The sequence below is a fragment of the Sturnira hondurensis genome, unplaced genomic scaffold, assembly GCF_014824575.4.
Source record: "Sturnira hondurensis isolate 20B ecotype Veracruz unplaced genomic scaffold, ASM1482457v3 Scaffold0004136, whole genome shotgun sequence".
Taxonomy (NCBI): domain Eukaryota; kingdom Metazoa; phylum Chordata; class Mammalia; order Chiroptera; family Phyllostomidae; genus Sturnira; species Sturnira hondurensis.
This window is the reverse complement of record NW_028076767.1, coordinates 42,409,507-42,431,551: the sequence shown is the minus strand read 5'-3', so window position 1 is coordinate 42,431,551 and position 22,045 is coordinate 42,409,507. Positions and strand designations below refer to the sequence as shown.

General features: G+C 41.3%; 1 protein-coding gene across 3 annotated transcripts in view; it reads left to right on the top strand.

The window, feature by feature from the left end:
* Positions 1-22,045, top strand: part of MAP3K20 (mitogen-activated protein kinase kinase kinase 20) — a 158,768-nt gene that overhangs the window by 4,986 nt on the left and 131,737 nt on the right. For 2 of the 3 annotated variants that reach the window (XM_037044437.1, XM_037044440.1), the window contains exon 2: positions 7,780-7,972. In XM_037044437.1, the coding sequence (XP_036900332.1) occupies positions 7,814-7,972 (159 nt within the window). In that variant the 5' untranslated portion in view covers positions 7,780-7,813. Of the gene's footprint in view, positions 1-7,432; positions 7,613-7,779; positions 7,973-22,045 lie in introns of those variants that run through there. The other variant, XM_037044438.1, reaches the window with a different exon arrangement.

Here is a 22,045-nt window from a genome sequence, read left to right as displayed (position 1 = left end):
ATCAGGCCCGTTCCTCGTGTCCTCGTCGGGGTGCGAGCACAGACACGTTTCCACACGGCGTTTCTGCGACATCAGTGCACCTGCCCTTACTTTCCTGCTCCTCCTGTGTTTTGTCTCTCGTAACACCATTTCTGGTGAGGAGGTGTGTCGTGGCAGTTTGTTCTCCTTAATTGAAATAGTAAAGTACTGTTAAGGCTGTTTCATTTAAATAGCTCCTTTTATTTTAGCCTTTGCTCTAACTAGAGAATTATGTTACTTATATAGTAAGGCATAGAGGGGTGGGGAAAAAAAGAAACAGTAGTGGTTCTATTTTAAGGTTCTTAAAGTCGAATTCTCTCACATATCTGTGGCTAGTGATCCTATTCACTGAACCCGACCTGTTCTATATGATATGTTGATTTCCTCCCCCTGCACATGGGGGGCAGGAAGGACTATCCATGGTAACTAACAACTAGTTAGTTCTACTCACACACCTGTTCTCCTGTTGCGAGTGTAGATCTTTTTTTTGGGGGGCGGGGTTGAAAAACAGAAACACAGTAGAACAACAGCCCTGTTCAGAAAAAGAGTATTTACATTCTTAACTTTGGTGTGATGAACACCAAACCTGAGCTTTCCCCATTTTTTGAAGAATAGACTTGTAGGAAAAAAATAATTGCAAAACCATAATCCAAGTACTGTTTTTAAAATATTTATTGATTTTACACGGAGGAGGGGGGAGAGAGAGAGAAAGAAACAGAGAAACATTGATTTGTTTTTCCACTTATTTATGTATTCATTTGTTCCTTCTTGTACGTGCCCTGACTGGGCATTGAACTCCAGGAACATTGGCATATTGGGATGACACTCTAACCAACTGAGCTACCTGGCCAGGACCCAAGTGGTGGTGTTTTAATACACCTGATGATAAAGCACATTTTTAGTAGTTTATTCACTAATCTGTGTTAAGGAGGCTGAAATAATACTAAGTAGTAGTGTAGATTCTCAAAAATAAGTATTAGGGCAGCAGGCTTGGCAAAAGAATTTGTCGAGGGCCGTTTTCTAAAGCCTTTTTATTTTTGGTCACACTTGGGTCATAACAAATGTAGTTTTTCTATATTGCATTACAAGTAAATGTGTAACTTTGTGGAAAAGGAAAGTGTAAATTAGGGGAAGAGGAAGATGAAGGATCAGAATTCAGAAGTGGGGCCCATATAAACCTAAAAGATAAAAAAAACAGAAAAAGTCCAAAGTCCTGTTTTCTAGTAAAGTTAACCCTTTGGTCAAGTAGATTGAATCTTTTGAAGAGCTGTGACTTGCAGGTGTTTGGTGAAGCGGGTTGCGGCTCCCTGCGTCCTGTGCAGGAAACGAGGTCTGAGAGAAGACAGCAGCCACCACTGGGAGGAGGGGTGCTCAGTCCCTCCCAAAGCCAGTGCTATCATGGAACGAACAGGTCCTAGTAACTCTAGTATCTAAAAAAAAGTGTTGTCTCTTAGTAACTTAAATATGGTCAATTTATTAAATGATTGAAAGAAAATTATAATTATTTACTAATAAGATAGATCTGGCAAAAATGACCAAAAATTAAAAGCAGTAAAAAGAGAGAAAAATACTCAGAGAAGCACAGATAAAAAGGATTTGGGGATCAATAGTACATTTATCTATTAATAATTGCTCAGCAAAACTCATAGAAATACAATATAAGGCAATTCTGAAAACAAGAGAGGAAAACTGTTGAGGAAAACACACCTGAATACAGAGGCTAAAGAAGTAGACAGCTACATGTGACATCAAGACTTATTAAACTAGCCCTGGCTGGTGTGGCCCAGTGGATTGAGTGCTGGCCTGTGCAGCAAGGGGTCGCTGGTTCGATTCCCAGTCAGGGCACGTGCCTGGGTTGTGGGCCAGGTCCCTAGTAGGGGGCGCACGAGAAGCAACCACACATTGATGTGTCTCTCCCTCTCTTTCTCCTGCCCGTCTCTAAAAAATAAATAAGATCTTTAAAAAAAGACATTAAAGTAATTAGAGTGATAATTCCCACTTATTATGCGTCTGACACTGTGCAAGGCCCTTTCACAGCATCTCCCACTTCCTAGCACCTATGCAACGTGGGTGGGGTTACTGCTGGTGAGAAAACTGGGTTCAGAGAGGCACAGGGCCTGGTCCCAGGTCTCGCAGCTGCTAGGTTCAGCTTTGCTGTTAGATCTCTCCATCTGGAAGAGTCATCAGAGAAGCCAAATCGTACTGTGCAGACTTAATAACATTTGGCCTATCAATTTGGAGACATTTGATAGTAAAATGGAAATTTTGTATTTATTGCTTCAGGAAATGCCGCAATCTGAGAAAAGGTGATTGGTCGGAGGTCACCGAGTGGTAGAGGTGGAGCAGACTCACTCCTATCTGTTCTAAACGTCGTTATCATTATTATGTTACAACTTAGATGGGCCTTTCTTGTTTTTGTTGTTTTTAATTCAGGGTAAAAGTCCATTTGTTTGGACTAGAAGGCTGAACACTTTAAAAAGTAATGTAATACTACCTTTAAAGTTTTCTGCCTTCGTGTGGTTTTATTTTTAATAATAATTAGCCAATGGTGTATGTGTATGCATTCAGCAATTTATAGTTAAATTTTTAAATTTTTAACTTAAGGAAAGATTTTAAAATTAAAAACATTGTCTTGCTACAGTCCTCGGATGATCAGATGCACCCCTGAGTTAGTGGTTTTCCACATTGCCACAGTCGTGACCCTCCGTTAGGCTTTGATTTGGGTGACATGCCCCTTGGCGCCGTGTGGTAGAGACTTATTAATATTTCAAATAGCTTTGAGAGTTTATGAAAGAAAAGTTAGCATGCCACAAAATTAGAACTGGAAATTGTTGCATGGAGAAAAATTGCCTTTCTTGTTTGAAAGCATTAATTTTAACATGGTGGGATGAAAACATCATATAAGTGGATATTCTGTGTGAATACATTGATATAGATGATGCTCATTGTTAAGTGCTAGTGTATTTACTGGAGAATACATCGGAAAAATAAGAATATAATTTGATTTGGTAGCAGTCTTCCGCAAGATGCTGTTAATGTGATTAATCAGCAACTCAGATTTTTCATTTTTATGGTCGTAAGTTGACCCTCTTAGAATAGTGATTTTAAAGTTAAAGGGGAGAAAGCCGCAGGGGAAAAAGAAATCTATGCGGCCCCACACTCACAGACGGCAGAGGGAGGCTTTATGGCCAGCTCACTGGAGTTCAGACCTGTCCCCGTGGGCCCCGGCGTTGTGTCTCTTTGGTCATCAGAAGGGACTTCGTTTTGTGTGGTCTCAGCAGATCTTCACATAATCACATAGCCAGTTTCCAAATGGCGGGATGTATCACAGTTGAGTAATAGTGGTTCTGGGGAGAACAGGACTAGTTGCCTCGTCTCAAAGGGTAAAGGTCGTGGAGGTCTGTGCGTCTCAGAGGTCCCCTTTTCTCTGGCCCCCTTAGGCCAGTTGCAGATGCCACCAACCTACCTCGGTGCATCCATATTCCCTGGACCCGCTCTGCACTGGAGGGTTTAGATTTATTCATACTGATCTCATCTTGGTTCCAATCTCTACATGTATTTTAGAAAGGATTTTCCTTCCTCTCCCCCTCTTTTTCCTTCTTCTTCTTTGGATTCAGAGATACCCAGTTGTGAAGGTCCCAAAACATACACTCATTCAGTCTCCCAAGAAGCCCAGGCACCCCCTTCCAAATCAAGATTTGCCTCAGAATCCTTTGGGGGTGAGGTGGGGAGACTTGGAAATACTGTAGGTCTCAGGCTGTACTTAGTGGGGTTGGAATCTTTGCAGTTGTAAAAGGTATGATGGAAGAATAGCCAGAAACTATTTATTTATTTATTCGTTCATTCAGCAAATATTTTTTAATGGAAAAGGTGCGTACGCCTGGCTGTGTACTGGCTACTGAAGATCCAGATGTAAATACAAATGGCTTTTGCCTTTAGGGAACTTACAGTCTGGTGGGAACTAAGGGGGAAAGATGAATGGGTGAAGAAGGTGTTATGGCACAGAAGAAGGAAAATTTAACTCTACTCTTGAGGCTCAATGGAGCCAGTAGTGGTGGCCCTGGCCAGTGTGGCTCAGTCACTTGGAGCGCTGTCCCGTATACCAGAAGGTTGTGGGTTTGATTCCAGGCCAGGGCACATACCCAGGTTTTGGATTCGATCCCAGATGAGGACACATCCAAGAAGGCAACCAATGAGTGTTTCTTTCTCACATCCATGTTTCTCTCTCTTCTCTTCCTCTGCCTTTAAAAGCAGTGAAAAAATGTTCTCAGGTGAGGATTTAAAAAAGGGAGCTGGTTGTGGACAGTTTACTTTCGAAAAACAGGAGGTTTTCTAAGCAAAGACAAGGTGCAATGGTACAGGAGATAGGAGAGAGAGCGGCGTGTACTGGGAACTGTGAGTGGTTCCTCCGTGTGTATGGGGAATGGGAAGACAGGAAGTGCCAGCGGATGTCACTGGTAAAGAACACAAGAAAATGTCCCAGAGTTGAAAGACATGAGTTACAGACAGAATTCACTGTGGGTACTGCCAGTGAATACCAAAGACTCACCCCGAAACATATGCTGTTAAATTCAGGATTCCAGCCATGAATACAAGATCCTAAAAGCTTTCAGAAAGGAAAAGATATGAAAAAAGGATTAGTAACCAGAGTAGCATCAGTCTGCTCTGTAGCCACATTAGAAACTAGGCTATGAAGTAATACTTCCGAAATTATAAGAAAAATTATTCTCTACTTAGAATTACATACCCAGCCAGGCTACCAGTCAGTATTTTAAGACACAGATTCTTTAAAAAAAAAAATTACATTTGGGGCACTCTATCAGGTAGCTAAAGGGAGATGTACACTGTCAAAACAAGAAGGTAAACTGGGAAAGAGGAGCAAGGAGGTCCAAGGGCAGGGGTTCCCACAGAGGAAATCGCGCAGGAAGTTCTTGGGATGGCAGTGAAGGGAAGTCTCGGTCCAAGTCAGGCCTTGAGAGAGACTGTTCCAGCCAGGCTGAATCAAGATGAAGGATATAGGAGGAATGTGCCCAAGGGAAAAAAAAAACAGAATAAAAAAATTACCTGATGTTTTTACTTTATTGAGAGTAGCTTTGCAGTTCTTGGAAGAGTTCAATAAGGTTAGTAAGTGTTAGGCGTATAAAGAGCTAAGCAAACAACAAAAATGAAAACAGAGCAACTAATAACTCTAGGAGAAACAAGAAGTTATTCAAGAAAGGAATAGCTACGGAATTCTACATAACACTCCTGGGAATAGTACTTACCTTGTCAGACTACTGTGTACCCTGATTGTTGACGTAATTGTTACAATGTGGTTGGAAGCTGGGAGGATTCGGCAGGTGTGACGTGTCATATGCAAAGAGGTTAAGGGTGGCATGTGAGAACTAAATCCTTGTCTTCCACAGGGCAGACTTAATACATAATATCTGTAATGGAACAGCCAAAAATAACAATATAAACACATTTTTTAGACATGCAGAGGTAAGCCCTGGCCAGGTGGCTCATTTGGTGGGAGTGTTGTCCCATGCACCAAAAGGTTTCGGGTTTGATTCCTGGTCAGGATACATACTGGAGGCAACTGATTTGATGTTTCTCTCTCTCTAATTCTCCCTCTTTCTCTCTTAAATCACTCAACCTATCCTCAGGTGAGGATTTTAAAAAAAGAAAGAAAGAAATTTGGAGGTAAATACCAGAAGAAAATGCTACTAAAGGAGTTGAATTCAGTTCCCTCTGTAGAGAGAATTCAGTGCAGGCAGTTCTAATTTTACTATTAGCTTTGTTGTTCTATTTTATTTTTAGACTTTGATAAAAATATTGAACCAAGTATCTGTAACCCTGAGGGAATCTTGCAAGTGGTGTTTTGTATTTGGTTGCGCAAACTTTTTAACTTGCATATTTTGTGTCCCTACCTTTGGCACATTCCTAAATTTTATCCACATTTTGTTCTTTTCTATGATTAACTAAATTAAAATTGAAGCGAAATTTAGTAAAGGTAAATTATTGACTCAACTATGTGTCTAGACTGTACCTAGATACTACAGTTTTTTTCTGACTGTGTTTTTATGTGGACTCCAAGTTATCTTTTCAACTTCAGACAATAAACAGCCTTCTCTCTCTCCTTGTCCCCAAAGTCGGGCAGAGCTTGACTTCACGGGAGAAATCAGCGTTCCTCAGTGACCGGCGTTCCTAAAATGGGATTGCTCATCAGCCGCACGTTGAGTCTCTGAGCAGACTGTTTACATCACACAGTGAAGCTACAAGTTGTCTGCAAATACATTTTGTCGATTTGTATGGATACAAACTGCCCCCTCCACCTTTTTATTTTGAAAACAATCAAATCCCACAGAATAATGACCGAAGTAGTAAAGTGCCCATGAACTTCCACCTAGATTTGCTAGTTCTTAGCATCTTGCCACATTCACTTTCTCTCTGTGTATGTTCACACTTCTGTTGGAAGGGAGGAGAAGCTGAATCATTTTAAATTAAGCTGTAGATATCACACCTTAATACATCTCCCAGTATATCTCCCAAGAACAAGGACGTCCTCATACAAAGCTAAAATACCATTATTTGCCATAGATAATATTTTCTAATACAGAATTGATATTCAGATTTCCCTAAAATCCCAACTAGTACTTTCTGTAGGTTTTTTTTGATCCAGAATCCAGTGATCATGCATTGCATTTAGTCACCATTTTTAATCCTCTTTATGCTACAAGTTTCCCTGCTTTTAAAAAAAAAAGCCCCTTTCACGACGTTGACAGCTGTGAGGAGCCCAGGCCGCCGGTTTTGTGGAACGCTCTGCACCTGTGAATTTGTCTTTCCGCTCCCTCATTATGCCGTTCTGGTTTATAGTTTCAGCAAGTGTATGCAAATAAACTTTGGTATCTACCTGCATTTTATGCAGTTCAAAAGTTTAGTGTTTTGTTTTCCCTGCTAGTCTATAGTTTGGCATGGGGTGTGAAGGGTGAACACTTACCTGGTGAATGGTAAACACCTTGGACTGCAGAAAAATGCCACTATAATGATCTCTGGGAGGGGAAATCGTTCCTCTGGAAACAGGCATAATATTTTTTAAACACTCTTGGCAGAGGTCTTTGGATGACTTAATATACTGTAATCAAGGGCAAATCTTCTACTCTTTAATTAACTTTGTGGTACCGTGTATAGTCCAGGGAACCACTCAGGAAAACGCTTGGCCAACTCTTCTATCATCCCGAAGGTGGATGTTTTTGCTTTTGGAATCTAAGCATTGAATGTGTGCCCATTTCCCAGCACGGTGGCTCTCCGTGGGCCGGGATGCTCAGTTGCCTAGGCCACGTATATTTTGTGTGAAGTGAGCACAGTGTGGAGAGATGGCATGCCTCACATACCAGGAGAGCGAGGCAAGCGTGCTGTGGAAAGCATGCTTCCCTTTTGTCAGGGTTTCGTGATAGGAGACCTGGTGACACAGTAGCCTTTCGGCAGAGCTCCTGGGATGTGCAGGAAGTCCGGCTGCAGGTTTTGTCGGGGGGAAATCTGAGCCATTTCTCTGTGGACAGCTGGGTTGCAGAGTCTGGGCAAGTCGCTGTTGAATTTTGCACGGGCTGCCAGAGTAAGTGTTTGCATTTTGATTTGTTTATAGTCCTGGTTTTCCTTCTCCTGAGTCATCCAGGATTCTTTCTGGAAGTTTCACAGGACTTGTTATACATTATCTAAAGTAGGATTCAGAGGATTCATTCTAACGTATTTGTAATCCAACTTTTTTCTTTCTCTCTGCAGAGTTTGTGGAAGTATAATACTTTGTCATTATGCGATGTCGTCTCTCGGTCCCTCCTTTGTGCAAATTAAATTTGATGACTTGCAGTTTTTTGAAAACTGCGGCGGAGGAAGCTTTGGGAGTGTTTATCGAGCCAAATGGATATCACAGGACAAGGAGGTGGCTGTGAAGAAGCTACTCAAAATAGAGAAAGAGGTAAGGTCTTTTTTTGCTATCAGAAGTGGTCACAATGGCACTTATGTAACTTTTTCAGCTAGAGTCAGAGGTCACAGGCTGTCAGGGACCTAGCAAAAGCCTTTGGGGCTGATCTGGAAGGCCGTTTCCCAATTTCCATTCCAGGAGCCCCATAAATAGAAATTATTGCTGCGTGTGCTTTAGGCTTGAGTTCTGCTAGGGGTCATCTGAACTGAGAGGATTTCTTTCCATGGCGTGAAAGAGCAAATGTTCTCTGAACTCTCCTGGGGGAGAGGTAAGATTTCAGACCTTTTCTTTTCCCCGGATCAGCCAAGAGGGGTCAGTAAAGAGTTTTCATCCCCTTTCCATTTTCTGTGGGTGGATTTGTGGCCAGCTGGAGTTGCCTTTTAAAAAAGGAACAGCGTATCCTACTTAAATGTAAGCACTACCGGTGTTCTGGATTTCACCTCTGCCTGAAGCCAAAAGTCATGGACTTTGTTTTCTACAAAATTAGCAGGTGCCAGACAGAGCTGCCCTACTTCTAAAACCAGAAAAGTCCTTCAGAGTCTGGGATACGTGCAGGTCATGTCCAGCTCAGAACGCACTGGCCCTTGGCCCTTCTTCTTGCTCAGGAATGTGATACAACATCACCGCCACGTTCAGCTTGGCTTCTTGAGAGAAAAGCGGGTTGTAGAGCTGACCCCATGGAGCTCATTTTGGTCATTTCTGTTTTTCTATTTCTACTTCTACTAGTCCTGTTTTGGCTAGTTATGATTCTTTTCAGTATCTTTTTAAAGTGAACTTTTCTGTAATTATTTCGTAATCTCCCTGAATGATTTCATTTCCCCCTCATTACTTGCTGCTGGTGAACCATGCCGTGGATTAGAGAGGGCAGCCACCCAAAAGGCAGCGGGTGGGGGGGACCTCTCCTTCCAGCAGTGCCGCGTGCTTGTGCTGCCACCGGCAGGGTTTCCAATCACGGAAGCCGGTCAGAGGACTGAGAGAGGCCTGCCTGGGGTATCTCTGGGTTGTGGGAAGCTCAGGCAGTGAAAGCCTTTAAAGCCAATGTGTGCCCCAAACCGGAAGGGCATTATGTAGGCCAAGTTTCCTTCTCCTCGTTTCCAGGTCAACAAATTTTTAAAGAGTAGCCCAGTGATAACACCATGTCTTTCTCTGGACTGCACCTGACTTCTTTTCCCCAGTGAACGCCTGAAGCCTTTGTAAGAAGCCTATCTGTACCTGTTCTCTAGGGCAGGAAGTAGGGCTGTGAAAAATGCTTGGTGCCGCCCCAGGAGGGCCAAGTGAGATCTGGGAGGCCACACCCCCTGTGCTTTATTTTTTAAACTCTGAAACCTCTGGTTGGCACGGTGCAGAACAAAATGAGTCAGTTCCATCAAATTTTACTCTAGGAAGTATGTAAGTGGGCCGATATTTTTTTACATTAGGTCCTGCAACTTCAGTACAACAAACCTGCCTTTATATGATTGTTGGATGTGCGACTTTATGAAACGTGAAACACATGTTGATAAGCAAACAATAATTTGCACCCATTCTCTCCACTGCCACCCATACTTAATACCTTTTGACTATCTTTTTTTTTTTTAACAAACAGCACTGTGTATTTCTTTTTTTTTAAGGAGATTTTATTTATCTTTAGAGGGGAAGGGAAGGAGAGAAGGAGAGAAGGAGAGAAGTATCAATGCATGGTTGCCTCTTGTGAATCCCCTGCTGGGAACTGGCCTGCAACCCAGGCATGGGCCCTGACTGGGAATCGAACCGCGATCGTGTGGTTCGCAGGCCCGTGCTCAATCCACTGAGCTACACCAGCCAGGGCCCTTTTGGCTATCTTAAGAGAGCCAGAAAATGGCATAGGAAAGCCTGGGAGGGTGGGATGTGAACTAGGAGCTGATATGTGCCAGGTACTTCTCTGGTGTAGGCTTTTATTTATTTTAATAGATTTTATTGATTATGCTATTACAGTTGTCCCATTTTTTCCTCTTTATTCCCCTCTGCCCTACACCCCCCTCCTCCCTCCAGCATTCCCTTCCTCCCCCCTTAATTCATGTCCATGGGTCATACATATAAGTTCTTTGGCTTCTCTGTTTCCCATATTATTCTTAACCTCCCCCTTTCTATTTTGTACCTGCCATTTATGCTTCTTATTCCACGTACCTTTTCTCCCATTCTCCTCCTCCCCCTCCCTGCTGATAACCCTCCATGTGATCTCTATTTCTGTGAATCTGTTCCCGTTCTAGTTATTTGCTTAGTTTGGTTTTTTTTTGTTTTTTTCAGTTATTGATAGTTGTGAGTTTGTTGTCATTTTATTGTTCATATTTTTTATCTTCTTTTTCTTAGATAAGTCCATTTAACATTTCATGTAATAAGGGCTTGGTGATGGTGAACTCCTTTAACTTGACCTTATCTGGGAAGCATTTTATCTGCCCTTCCATTCTAAATGAAAGCTTTGCTGGATAGAGTAATCTTGGATGTAGGTCCTTGCCTTTCATGACTTGGAATACTTCTTTCCAGTCCCTTCTTGCCTGCAAGGTTTCTTTGGAGAAATCAGCTCATAGTCCTATGGGGACTCCTTGGTAGGTAGCTGTCTCATTTTCTCTTGATGCTTCTAAGATTCTCTCCTTATCTTTCATCTTGGGTAATTTAATTAAGATGTGCCTTGGTGTGTTCCTCTTTGGGTCCAATTTCTTTGGGACTCTCTGGGCTTCCTGTAAGTCTATTTGCCAGATTAGGGAAGTTCTCCTTCATTATTTTTTCAAATAAGTTTTCAATTTTTTGCTCTTCCTCTTCTCCTTCTGGCATCCCTAGGGTTCAGATGTTGGAACGTTTAACGTTGTCCTTGAGTTTCCTAAGCATCTCCTCATTTTTTGAATTCTTGGTGCTTCATACTATTTTGGTTGAATGTTTATTTCTTCCTTCTGGTCCAAATCATTGATTTGAGTCCTGGTTGCCTTCCTGTCACTATTTGTTCCCTGTACACTTTTCTTTATTTCACTTTGCATAGCCTTCACTTTTTTCTCTATTTTTTGACCACACTCAACCATTTCTGTGAGCATCCTGATTACCAGTGTTTTGAACTGTGCATCTGGTAAGTTGGCTATCTCTTTATTACTTATTTTTATTTTTGGAGCTTTGATCTGTTCTTTCATTTGGGCCATATTTTTTTTGTCTTGGTGCGCCTATTTTGTAGTAAGGGGCAGAGGCTGAGGTATTTGCCAGGGTGGGGCAACCCACTTTTGTGGCGCTGTCTGTGGGGGAGGGGTTCGAGAGGGAACAATGCTGCTTGTTTGGCTCTTGGCTGGCTTGCAGTCACTTCCTTAACTACCCAGAAGCAAATTGGGCCCTTCTGGTGCTGATTCTCAGGTGGGCGGGTTTGTTTACATTCTAGGACCCTGTGGGTCTCTCCAACGAATTCTCCTGTAAAGCTGGGAATTTTCTGTTTCCAGCTCAACCCCCACAGGTGGTTTTAGTCAGAGGTTTTGAGGCTTTATTTCCCTGTCCTGGAACCTTGGGTTGCGCTGTCTGTCTCTCCCCTCAGTTGTTCCTCCCAGTTTATCAGCATGCGAATGTGGGACCACCTGGTCCGCCTGCTGCCACCTTGGCACATGTCTTCTCCACCCCCACTGCCCCTCTCTGTCCCTCTCTGTCCCTCTCTGCCCCTCCTACCGGTCTGGATGCATATTTCTTCTTTAACTCCTTGGTTGTCAGACTTCCATACAGTTCGATTTTTCTGGCAATTCTAGTTGTTTTTCGTTTTTAAAGTTGTTGTTGTCCTTCTTTTGGTTGTGTGAGGAGGCACAGTGTGTCTACCTATGCCTGCCTCTTGGCCAGAATTGTGGTGTAAGCTTTTAACCTGGTGTTCTGTGTCGTGCAGAAGTTGAGTGGGTTACAGTAAACTGCAGGGGCATAACTCATTAACTTGTAAGTAGGGAACACATAAACTCTGTTTCAGCTTTGGGGCTTGGTTCAGTCAGTGATTGTCAGTGGTAAAGAGATGTAAATTATTGCAGAGCAATGGTGCGTCTCCACACTGAATCAACATGAGTTTAGGTTGTGGAAAAGTTTTGCTAGGGGGTTGGCAACTACTGGAAAGAAAATATGCTTTTCTTTCATAAATTTTTGTTATACTTTATGAACTAGGTATCGGCTTGTTAGGTATCAGCTTTCTAAGTGGTAAGATAAAAGTAATTAGCTCTGGATTTTCTTATAATTTATAGATTCAGTCGTATATCACTTGGTCATTTTTGCCAATGAGTTTTAGAAGCAGTGGAATATTTAATAATATGTTTGTTGCTCATTCATGTATTTCTTTAAGAATGACCTGATACCCGATTAAATATATGTTTGATGAACTTAGAAAAAGATGGAGAAAATATGTACCAAATTCTTTAACTTAGCCCATGTGAGGAGATAGAGGAAGACTATTTATTTTTTACTTTATTTATAGACCTCTAATTTAGTGAGTATGTATTACTACTTTCCTCCGCTTTAGTGAGTATACTTTTCTAATTTAGAAAAAATAAAGAAAAATGATACTTACTTTAAATCTCAGTAGTTCTCTTTTTTTCTGGTCATTCTTTAAAAGTTTACTTTTTAAAAACTTCTGCACCTAGGGAAAAATTGTAAGAAGAATACCATGAATTCTAGCATATCCTTTCCCTAAAATCACCGCTTATTAACATTTTGCAGTATTTCCCATCTCTATAATGTTTTACTTACGTGTGCTTATGCCTGTTTAATTTTGTTACTGAAACAGGAGGGCAGGTTTCAGATGCTGTGTCCCTTTATATCCCAGCACTTGGGCATCTTCCACGAACACAACCATGACACAACTGTCAAATTCAGAAAGTGTAACATTGATTCCACAACGGTACATTGATTCAATAATAATACAGTCTATATTCAAATTTTGCCATTTGTCCCAATACCGGCTTCTTAGGGCGATTTTTTCCAACCGAGGATCCAATCCAGGTTCACATATTGCATTTAGTTAATATATCTGTTTAGTTTGCTTTAATCTGTAACCGTTTCTCTGCCTTTTTTTTTTAATCTTTTAAACTCTGACATTTTGAAGAGTGCAGGACAGCTTTCTAGAATGTTTCTTGTTTAGGATTTATCTGATTTTTCCTCCTCTTGCCTAGTTTAAGGTTATGTAGTTTTGGTAGGAATGCTACATAGGTCACGTGTCCTTGGTGTATCTTAATGAGAGACCACCAATGTCAGTTGCTCCATTATTGGTGATAATAATACTGAACCCTTGATCAAGGGAGGGGGTCTCACCCAATTTGTTCACAGTAAAAATACCTCCTTTTCCTGAGTAACTAATGATTAAGCTGTTAGTAGATACTTTGAGTCTATGTAAATATTTTCCCTCAGCAAACATTACTCTGAGTTATTGCATCCATCAAACAAGAATTCTTGATTCAAAAAAGAATCAAGTATTATCATGACAGTTATTATGTAGAAAGCAAAAAGTTCTAGCATAAAATGAGTCTTCTTCTTTCCTTCCTTCCTTCCTTCACTTATTTATTCATCCACTTATTTATTTATGTATTGTTTCATTGTAGATGTACAGATATTCTTTTCAAACTCAAAATGTTACAGTCCATTTTTGTTATTTTTCACTTTCATGATTAAATTGCCTTTGATTTAGTAAGTCAAGAATCCTTTCAGGTTGGCTCCTTTGTCCTTTTGATATGTCTTCATCATCATCATTTTTTTTAGCATTTTCTTACTTTGGGGACCAAAAGATACTCCAGGATCAGCCATTTCTTTTAAGAAGCCCTGGTTCTGGGTACATGATTTGGGAGTATGGTATTTAGAAGCCAAGATTTCGATATTAGGTATGCTCATTGTAGACTGTCGAAAAAGAGCCTTTGTTCTTTTGAGAGAAAAAAAAGGGGTTTAGATAAATCGTATTTATGGAAGCATTTCATTTAAAATTTTAACATGATACATCAGAATAGCTATGATCTATACTATGCTCCTGTTAGAAATGTTAATTGGTAAAATTTTTGGAGAAGAGTATAGCAAAATGTATCAAAAAGTCTTAATATAGACTTCCTTTGAAACAAAAATTCTACTCTTGGGACTTAATACTGGGAAGTAGGGAATAATCAGATGTGCAGGGAGAGGAATGTAACAGGCTATTGTGCATCTTACATGTATAATGGTGAAGGATTAGAAACAACCCGTGTGTCTACAACAAGTTATCTTTTAAATTATGGGATATCTCACCCCCCCAAAAAAGGGGCAAATATGGGAGGTGATTGATATGTTAATTAACTCAATTGTGGGAGCCCTTTCACAATATATATATATATTAAAATCATTGTGTTGTACCTTTTAAATATGTTACAACTTTATTCATCAATTACATCTCAGTAAAGCTGAAAAACTATGCTGCATTTGTATAATAGAATTCTGTTGCACCTTGGCAGAATATCCACAGAGTTAGGAAAATGCATATAATCTACTGCTAAGTGGTAAAAGCAAGTTCCAAAACATTGTAATGTAATCTCAAGTGTCTGCTTGGTGTCTGTATAGTGTTTTTATTATTTTTGTACTGTCTTTTATTTTTCATAATTTTCTATGATCATGTCATCCTTTTCTCCTGCACCCAATATTTTATTATGAACAATTGCAAAATTAAAAAGTCAAAATGGTTTTATAGTGAACATCTGTGTGTCTCCCATCTGGGGTCTGTCATCAACACAGATACTAACACCGGAGGTATCACATATGCACCCTGCTATGTATGCTTCCATGTATCAGCCTACTCTCATGCATTACAGAGTAAGTTACACGCATCAGTACATTTCCCGTGAAATTCCTTTAAAGCATGCCCGTTATTACCAGAGTTCCGTGTGTGTTTACAGTTTTGTTTCCTATGGAGGTAAAATTTACATACAATCAAATGCATCTATCATTTTGACAAATGCGAGCACCTTGTGACCCACCTATTTACTTTTATAATCAGAAAAAAACTCACTTAAAAATTGTAGCTCTGATAGTCTGTGGCACTTTCTAAGACTGTTCATGTGAATTGAGTTTTATCAAACTCCTTAGTACGTCATAAATCCCTAAAATGTTTAATGTTTACTTTTCCATAGCAGTACTGTAGGATTTTCAGTGGTAATTTACCTCATTTATTTGGATGAAGATTTACTTATAGTGCACTCTTTATTTTTGTTTTTAAAAGTGTTCAACAGGAAAAAAATATGATCTGCAGAATATACCCTAGAGGGATGAGAAGAGATCGTTATTGTACCTTTTGGGGAAATTTCAGTTGAGCTGAGGTCAGACCAAACAGCTGAGGTAGAAACGGAAGCCAGGTGTGGAGGGGAGGGCGGAGGAGGGCACTGTGGGCCCTGCATCCTCTCGCCAGCTGTTGCTGCGGACCCAGAAGACCGTGCCCGTGCCAGTAGTTCCCCCTCCCCACAGCAGCTTTTCGAAAGGGCTGATCAGAACAGCTTCGTTTTGCTTTCACACTGTATTTCGTGATATGTAGAACCAGACGTGTCTGTACACAATTTTTTTTTCTGTCCGAGAGATGGAAACCTGTAAGCATTTGATTTGCTGATATTCACCTGATAGTAGGAAACCAGATTTAAGTCTGAGATGTGAAAGAAACAGGATTGTTTTGTATTTCCTCAAAAGAGTTGAAAGGAAGCAGAATCCTCAAGAGGTAAAATATGAGGCTTTTTCTTTATCTGCCTTGCCTTTCACAAGACACTACTCTCTTTACTTAAAAAAGTTTTTTTTCTACCCCAATTTGAGTTTTGGTGGAAATGTGGAAAGCCATATAAATTCAAGTTTCAAAACTGCCCCACATTGTAAATATTTATAAAAAGAGAAGATCAAAAATGTCTAAACTGATCATACGAACAGGAACTATTGGCAACTTTTTATATAAAGGGGAAAATATCCCTGTGACACAGAAAACGATCTTAATTTTGAGACAGAGCTAGGAAAGAACTAAATATAAAAGCTTTCGTTATACAAACTTCATCAACACGACAACATTCAGTGCTTCATAGAAGGCCAGTTAATGTTGCTACCGCTTTATTACTTCATAAGAGACCCTTTTTTCCTCAACTTTGTAGTTCTGTAGCTGACTTAAATTTGCATTTGCTTCCATTGTAGGAATGCTGTTTTAATGTTTTCCCTTGAACACAATAAAGAAGAATAATACTACATTTACTTTCTTTGTAAATCCTCTCAGTATTTAAAAATACAGATGGGCCCAGCACAGACAAAAATTAAATGTCGTGGATACTCGAATCCTGGCATAGTTTCTGTGATGATTTGTCCAAAATGGTCCTCCAGAATGACCAGAATGACCACTGGTGGGTTTAAGCCTCAAGACTGCCATTTTGGTTCTACTGGCGTTGACTTTGGAAGTTGCTGCCGCGCTGAACTCGTTTGTTACAGCATCTCCACATCCCCAGTCTCTTCTCCTTCCCTCAGGAGTCCCTTCTAAGTTAATTAAAATAACCCCATGTAGAAGTTTTCTCTCTTCAGTCAGAACTCACTCATCCTGGATGCTGTTCTTTTAGGTCACTGGTTCTCAAAGCATGTCCCCAGACCAGTAGTATCCAGCATCACCGGGGACTTGTTAGGAATGCAGATTCTTGGGCCACACCGCACACCTACGAACTCAGAAACCGGGGTGTGTGGGGCTGGGTAGTCTGCGATGTAACACGCTTTCCAGATGTTTCTGATGCCCCTAGGGTTTAAGAATCACTGCTTTCGGTTGTACCTAGCCAGCCAGTGACATGTCAAATACAAGGGACATGTCAAAATTCTAAACTTCAGTTTGGAATTTTAGGTACTCTGCCAAACTGGTGGTGGAGAGACTTTGGTTCTTAGAGGATTTGTAGACCTTTAAATTCACTGCAGTCCGGGGACCGCCCGTGCCCAGGCCCTGCTCCGTGGTGTCATCCAGCTGAATAGACTAAAGGCAGAGAATGGCGGGCGTCCCTGAAACCTCGGGCCAATGCCCCCCGATTCCAAACCTTCCCCAGTCTCGCTCTCACCTGACTTCCCAGCTTTGTCTTTCGTTTTATGGCCTGAATTCCCTCTCCCGTTCAGCCGCTCCCCTGTCCTACTTTCCCATTCTGGCGGCCTTGTTCACGTCCTCTCCTTCACCTGAAACACCTTCGTCTTCTCTGCTGGGCCCATCCTGCTCATTCTTCAGGTTTACCTTCTTTCTTCTTTGTGAAACACTCTCAGGTCCCACAGCATAAGTTTTGTCCTTTTCTTCCTGAATTGGTCACAGTTAGCACCCGTACCACTAATCGAACGTGTGATTCGACTGCCTTGAGATTCTAGAACTTACTCTAAGCTGTTGCCACTTAACTTTCGTGTGAACGTGCCATGTCTTCTCTTCTGAAAAGTGGAGCTAATCACAGAACCCACATCACAGGGTTTGGTTATTGAGAGGATTACATGAGATAATTCATGTAAAATATCTAGGAAAGTGCTTCACACACAGGAAGACTTGGGTAGTATTAACTAGCAGTGTGTCTTCACAGCCATTCTCTGAAGTCAGGATAGCACGTAGGTGTCCTGAGAACTGCAATTGCTTGGGTCCTAGGATCTTAGGCTGGGAAGGGGTCAGAGGCCATGTTTACCGTCTGCGGGAGAGAGGCATGACGAGGCTCAGCATGGATGTGGAAGGGCAAGCACGTAGGTGGCAAGCCCTTTGAGGGCGAGGACTGCCATGGCCTTTGTGGCTGATGCCATCACATCCGTAGTCATCACCACTGTGCCAAGTACAGGTGCCACTGTGAGCTGAGCGCTTCGTGAGGGGCTTTGCATTACTGCCCTCTCCTGCACGGCCGTGTTGCAGGACTGTGATCTCCATTGGACAGATCAGAAATTAAGGCTCAGAGGAGTTAAGCAACCGGGCTAATACAAACAGCGCCTTCCTTTGCCTGCCTCACAGCCCCTGGCTCCGTGCCTCGCTCACGGTGCAGTTTCTGTTCCTTGGTGCCTGGTATCGTGCCGCAGTAGACTCGCCTTTCATTTGCATTCAGGAACAATATCCCATGCTTCATTTACTTCATTTGCTCTGTGAGCTGTGGAAAGGATAGAGCACCTCTGTCCTTATTGTGTCAATGCTTGTGACCTGCATTCAGCTGCGCAGTAACAGAACTCTTGGTACTTACCTGTGGTTTACCTGATGCTGGACTTTTATAAATGCCCTAGCTTCGGTACCTCCAAGACTGGCGCGCCATTTCTGCTTAAGGAATGTTAAACATTTCCTGTGCCATGTTTCAACTCTGTGCTACATATATACGTCATCATTTGAACTAGAGAATAAGCAATTTCAAATGATGAATTCCTTTATTTGATCATTAATGCAGTCATCACCCAGAAGTCTCTATTGAACAGCTGTCTGTCACTCAGCTTTTTTTATGAGATATTTCTATTAATGGGGGCTTATAATCTAAGACACCCCAGTGTGAACTGTTATAAATTGGCAGGTATGGAATGGCACTGTGATGTAAAGTACAGCATAGGGAATCTACTCAATAATATTGTAATTACTATGTACGATGCCAGGTGGGTATTAGAAGTATCTGGGAATCACTTCGTAAATTATATAATTGTCTAACCGCTATGCTGTGTACCTGAAACTAACATAAAATAATATTGAATGTCAGCTGTAATTGAAAAATAAAATGTAAAAACAATAATAAAGTGAAGAGACATAGAAAATTGGGCACATGTTCAACAAATATGTAAACAAAACAAGTAAGCATATATTACTGATATTTCTAAAGGTAACACAAACCTTATGGGAGAGGTAACTTTCCAGTGAGGAAAAGCTACAGGAATGGATTCTTCTGGGACCAAGGAAAGTTTAGGAAATTACCTGAACTGTAAATAAGGTTCTTATGTTATGTGAGGTGCAATTACATTGAGACAGACATCACTCTGTGATATTTTTCAGATCTTTGATATGACCATAAAAATGTTTTTTAGCCAATTGGCGAAAGACAGACACCATATGATCTCACTTACACGTGGAATCTAATAAACAAAAATAGACTGATAAACAAAATAGAAACAGATGCATGGATGCATGGAATAGACTGACAGCTGTTAGGGGTGGGGGAAGGGGGTACGGGATGAAAGGGGGTGAAGGGATTAGCCAAAGAACATACGTGCATGACCCACGGACATGGACAACAGTGTGGTGATAGCTAGAGGGAAGGGGGTCGGGGCTGAGGGAAGGTGGACAAAGAGGGGGTCAAATGAGGACATCTGTAATAGTATAAAACAATAAAAATGTTTTAAAAAGAATAAAGAATAAGGTTTCAGTGTGGAAGCTGTTTAGAAATACAGCTGAGGCATGCAGCCACAGATGAGATATGAGGCACAGAAAGGAGTGCAAAAATGAGCGTAAGACTGAGACACTGACTATTGGAGAGAAAGGGAGGCCGTGAGCCAGCATGACCAAGAAGAAGAAAGGATCAAAAGTAAGATAATGAGTTCCATTTGGAACATTTTTCTTGAAAGTATGGAAAATATCCAAGTGGATTACAGAGAACACTGGGTTATTCACCGATATGTCCCTGCTTATTTCAGCTGGAGATAAAGGGAAAATAAGAGTGAACAAAGCTATGAATCCTGACTTAATGCCCCCTCCGTCAGTCCTCTGCGGGGCCTTACCTGAGACTTCAGTTGGTGTTTGTAATAACCGTGAAAAGCAGCCAAATGAGCATTAAGTGTTTTCCGTTGTTCTTGGTAGCTCCCTAAGGAAATCTAGAGAACAGAGTGAGAGAGGGCAGGAATCCTCCCTCCGGTTGGTCGTCTGAGGTATCAGAATGCCCTGACCTTGACTCACTTCGCTCAGCTTGGGTATCCACGCCTCGGATGAAGGCATTGAAGATAACATCAAATACGGAGTTCCTTAGTTTGGCAGGATTAGGGGAGCATTGGCAAAATCAGAATTCAACCTTACTTCTAGCAACTAAAATAATAGAAACCCAAAGAAACATTTAAATGATGAGTGTTTAGAAACTTGATTTGGTAGTATTTTCAGTGAAAAATAGACCAGAGGTTTTCACTGAACCCTAAGTTCAGTAAGAGCCCAAGTGTAAACCTGTTCCACAATGAGAAAAATTAAATTTAAAACTTGGCAAAAAAAATTCGTCATGTTTTTTACCCATCAGGACATAGCTCAGCAGTTTACTGAACTTGGGGTATTAGATTTTACGAGGGAAATGGCACTTTGAGCACTGTAAGGAGAATAAGAAAGATGGAGGGTGTGGAAAATTATACCACATTTTAAAGAAAGTGGGAGAACTGAAGATACGTAGTCCGGCTAAGAGTCAGAGAGGTAAGGAACAGAATATTGTCTTTGAGAGCTTTGGGGTGGCTGTGTGGATGACTGCCTCACGTCCGGGGAGCAGGGCTGGGGGCGAGCCGCGGGCAGGCCGTGGTCAGGCCACTCTGTTTAGGATCAAACTTCCTAAAAAGCACAGGTGGTTCACACAATGGGCCATGGCAGAGACAGCCTGGCTGAGGTGCTCAGGCCTCCCCTCTGCTCTGGGAGGAAGGCATGTGCCAGGTGGGAAGTTGATTTGGGTAACCACGTGTGTGACATTCAGTGACCCCTCACTTTCCAGAAGGTCACAGGAATAATGCCTTTCTGCGTGAGAAGGCATGTATTGAGTCAGTACAGTGGGGTGAAAGGGATAGATTCAGAGTCTGGCACGTTGGATTCGAATTCCAGTTCTGCCGATCGTAAGTTGTGTCGTTTGACAAAGCTCAGTTTCGTCCTATAAAAGTGGTGAGATGGTGTTTATCAAGTGCCTGTATCACCTTTGAAAAGATGTAATCAGCGTCAGTTTTTATTACTAAAAAAGTATTTTATTTGTAAGAGAAAGCTCCTATCATTCTTATTTTTGCTACTTAGTCATTTAAAAATTGTAAAAATCCTTTAAAAACTTTGTTAGCTACATGTTTACTTGCATGTGAAGGTTATTTTTGGTTTGTCATATCAGGAACTTTATTGCAACTATTATTTCAGCTTTTCACCAAAGTAGTATTGATCTTGGTTTATTAAGCAATAAACATTTCAGTTAGTTAATACTTGTCTCCAGCCATGCTCTCCATACTGTGCTGAAGTCAAAGCAGTGAATGTATTGCAATAAAAATGTGAAGTCACCCTGGCTGGTGTAGCTCAGTGGATTGAGCTCAGGCTGTGAATCAAAGGGTCGCCAGTGCAATTCCCAGTCAGGGCACATTCCTGAGTTGCAGGCCAGGTCTCCAGTGGCAGCCATGTGAGAGGCAACCACACATGGTTGCTATTTCTCTCTCTTTCTCCTGCCCTTCCCCTCTTTCTAAAAATAAATAATAAATAAAATCTTTAAACAAATATTAAGTCAAAGAACATGTCTAAAGGACCTATGAACAAAAACCACAGGGGAGGATTGACTGTGAGAGCTGGGGGATGGGTAAGGCAGGGGAGAGTAGTGGGGGGGCAGATGGAGACAATTGTAATTGAACAATAAAAAAATATTTTAAATGTTATATTCTGACTAACTGGTCTTATACAAAGCCAGACTCTTGCTGCTGGAAGAAAAATAGTATGAGGCATACATTGAATTTCTGAGAAAGTCAAAGCCTAACAGACAGACAATTAAAAAGAGAGGAAGAGCCACCCATGAATAGTTGTGATCTAAGTAGACATGATTTGCTCTCAGTCTTCAGAATACAATGACCTCACTTGTATTTTAAAAAGCTGCCAAGAATTTTCTTTTCTTCTGAGTGTAGACAGGAAGTCACTGACATGAAATTGCCCAAGATAGTGACTGTCTTATCAGTTTTTTTGTTCATGTTTGATTCCTACTCCTGGTCAGGACAGCGAGTTTCTGTTCCAACACCACCACTGATAACTTGTGGGGTGTGGGCTGTTCATTTGGAAAACAGTTCCATTCTTAGAAAGTTCCTTATAGCGTAACTTCTAGCTGTTGATATGGTCTCTGTCTTCAGGGCCAAACCTTACCTTCTTCCATGTGTCAGCTTCTTGAGACTGTACCTGTATCTTAATGATCTGGGTAT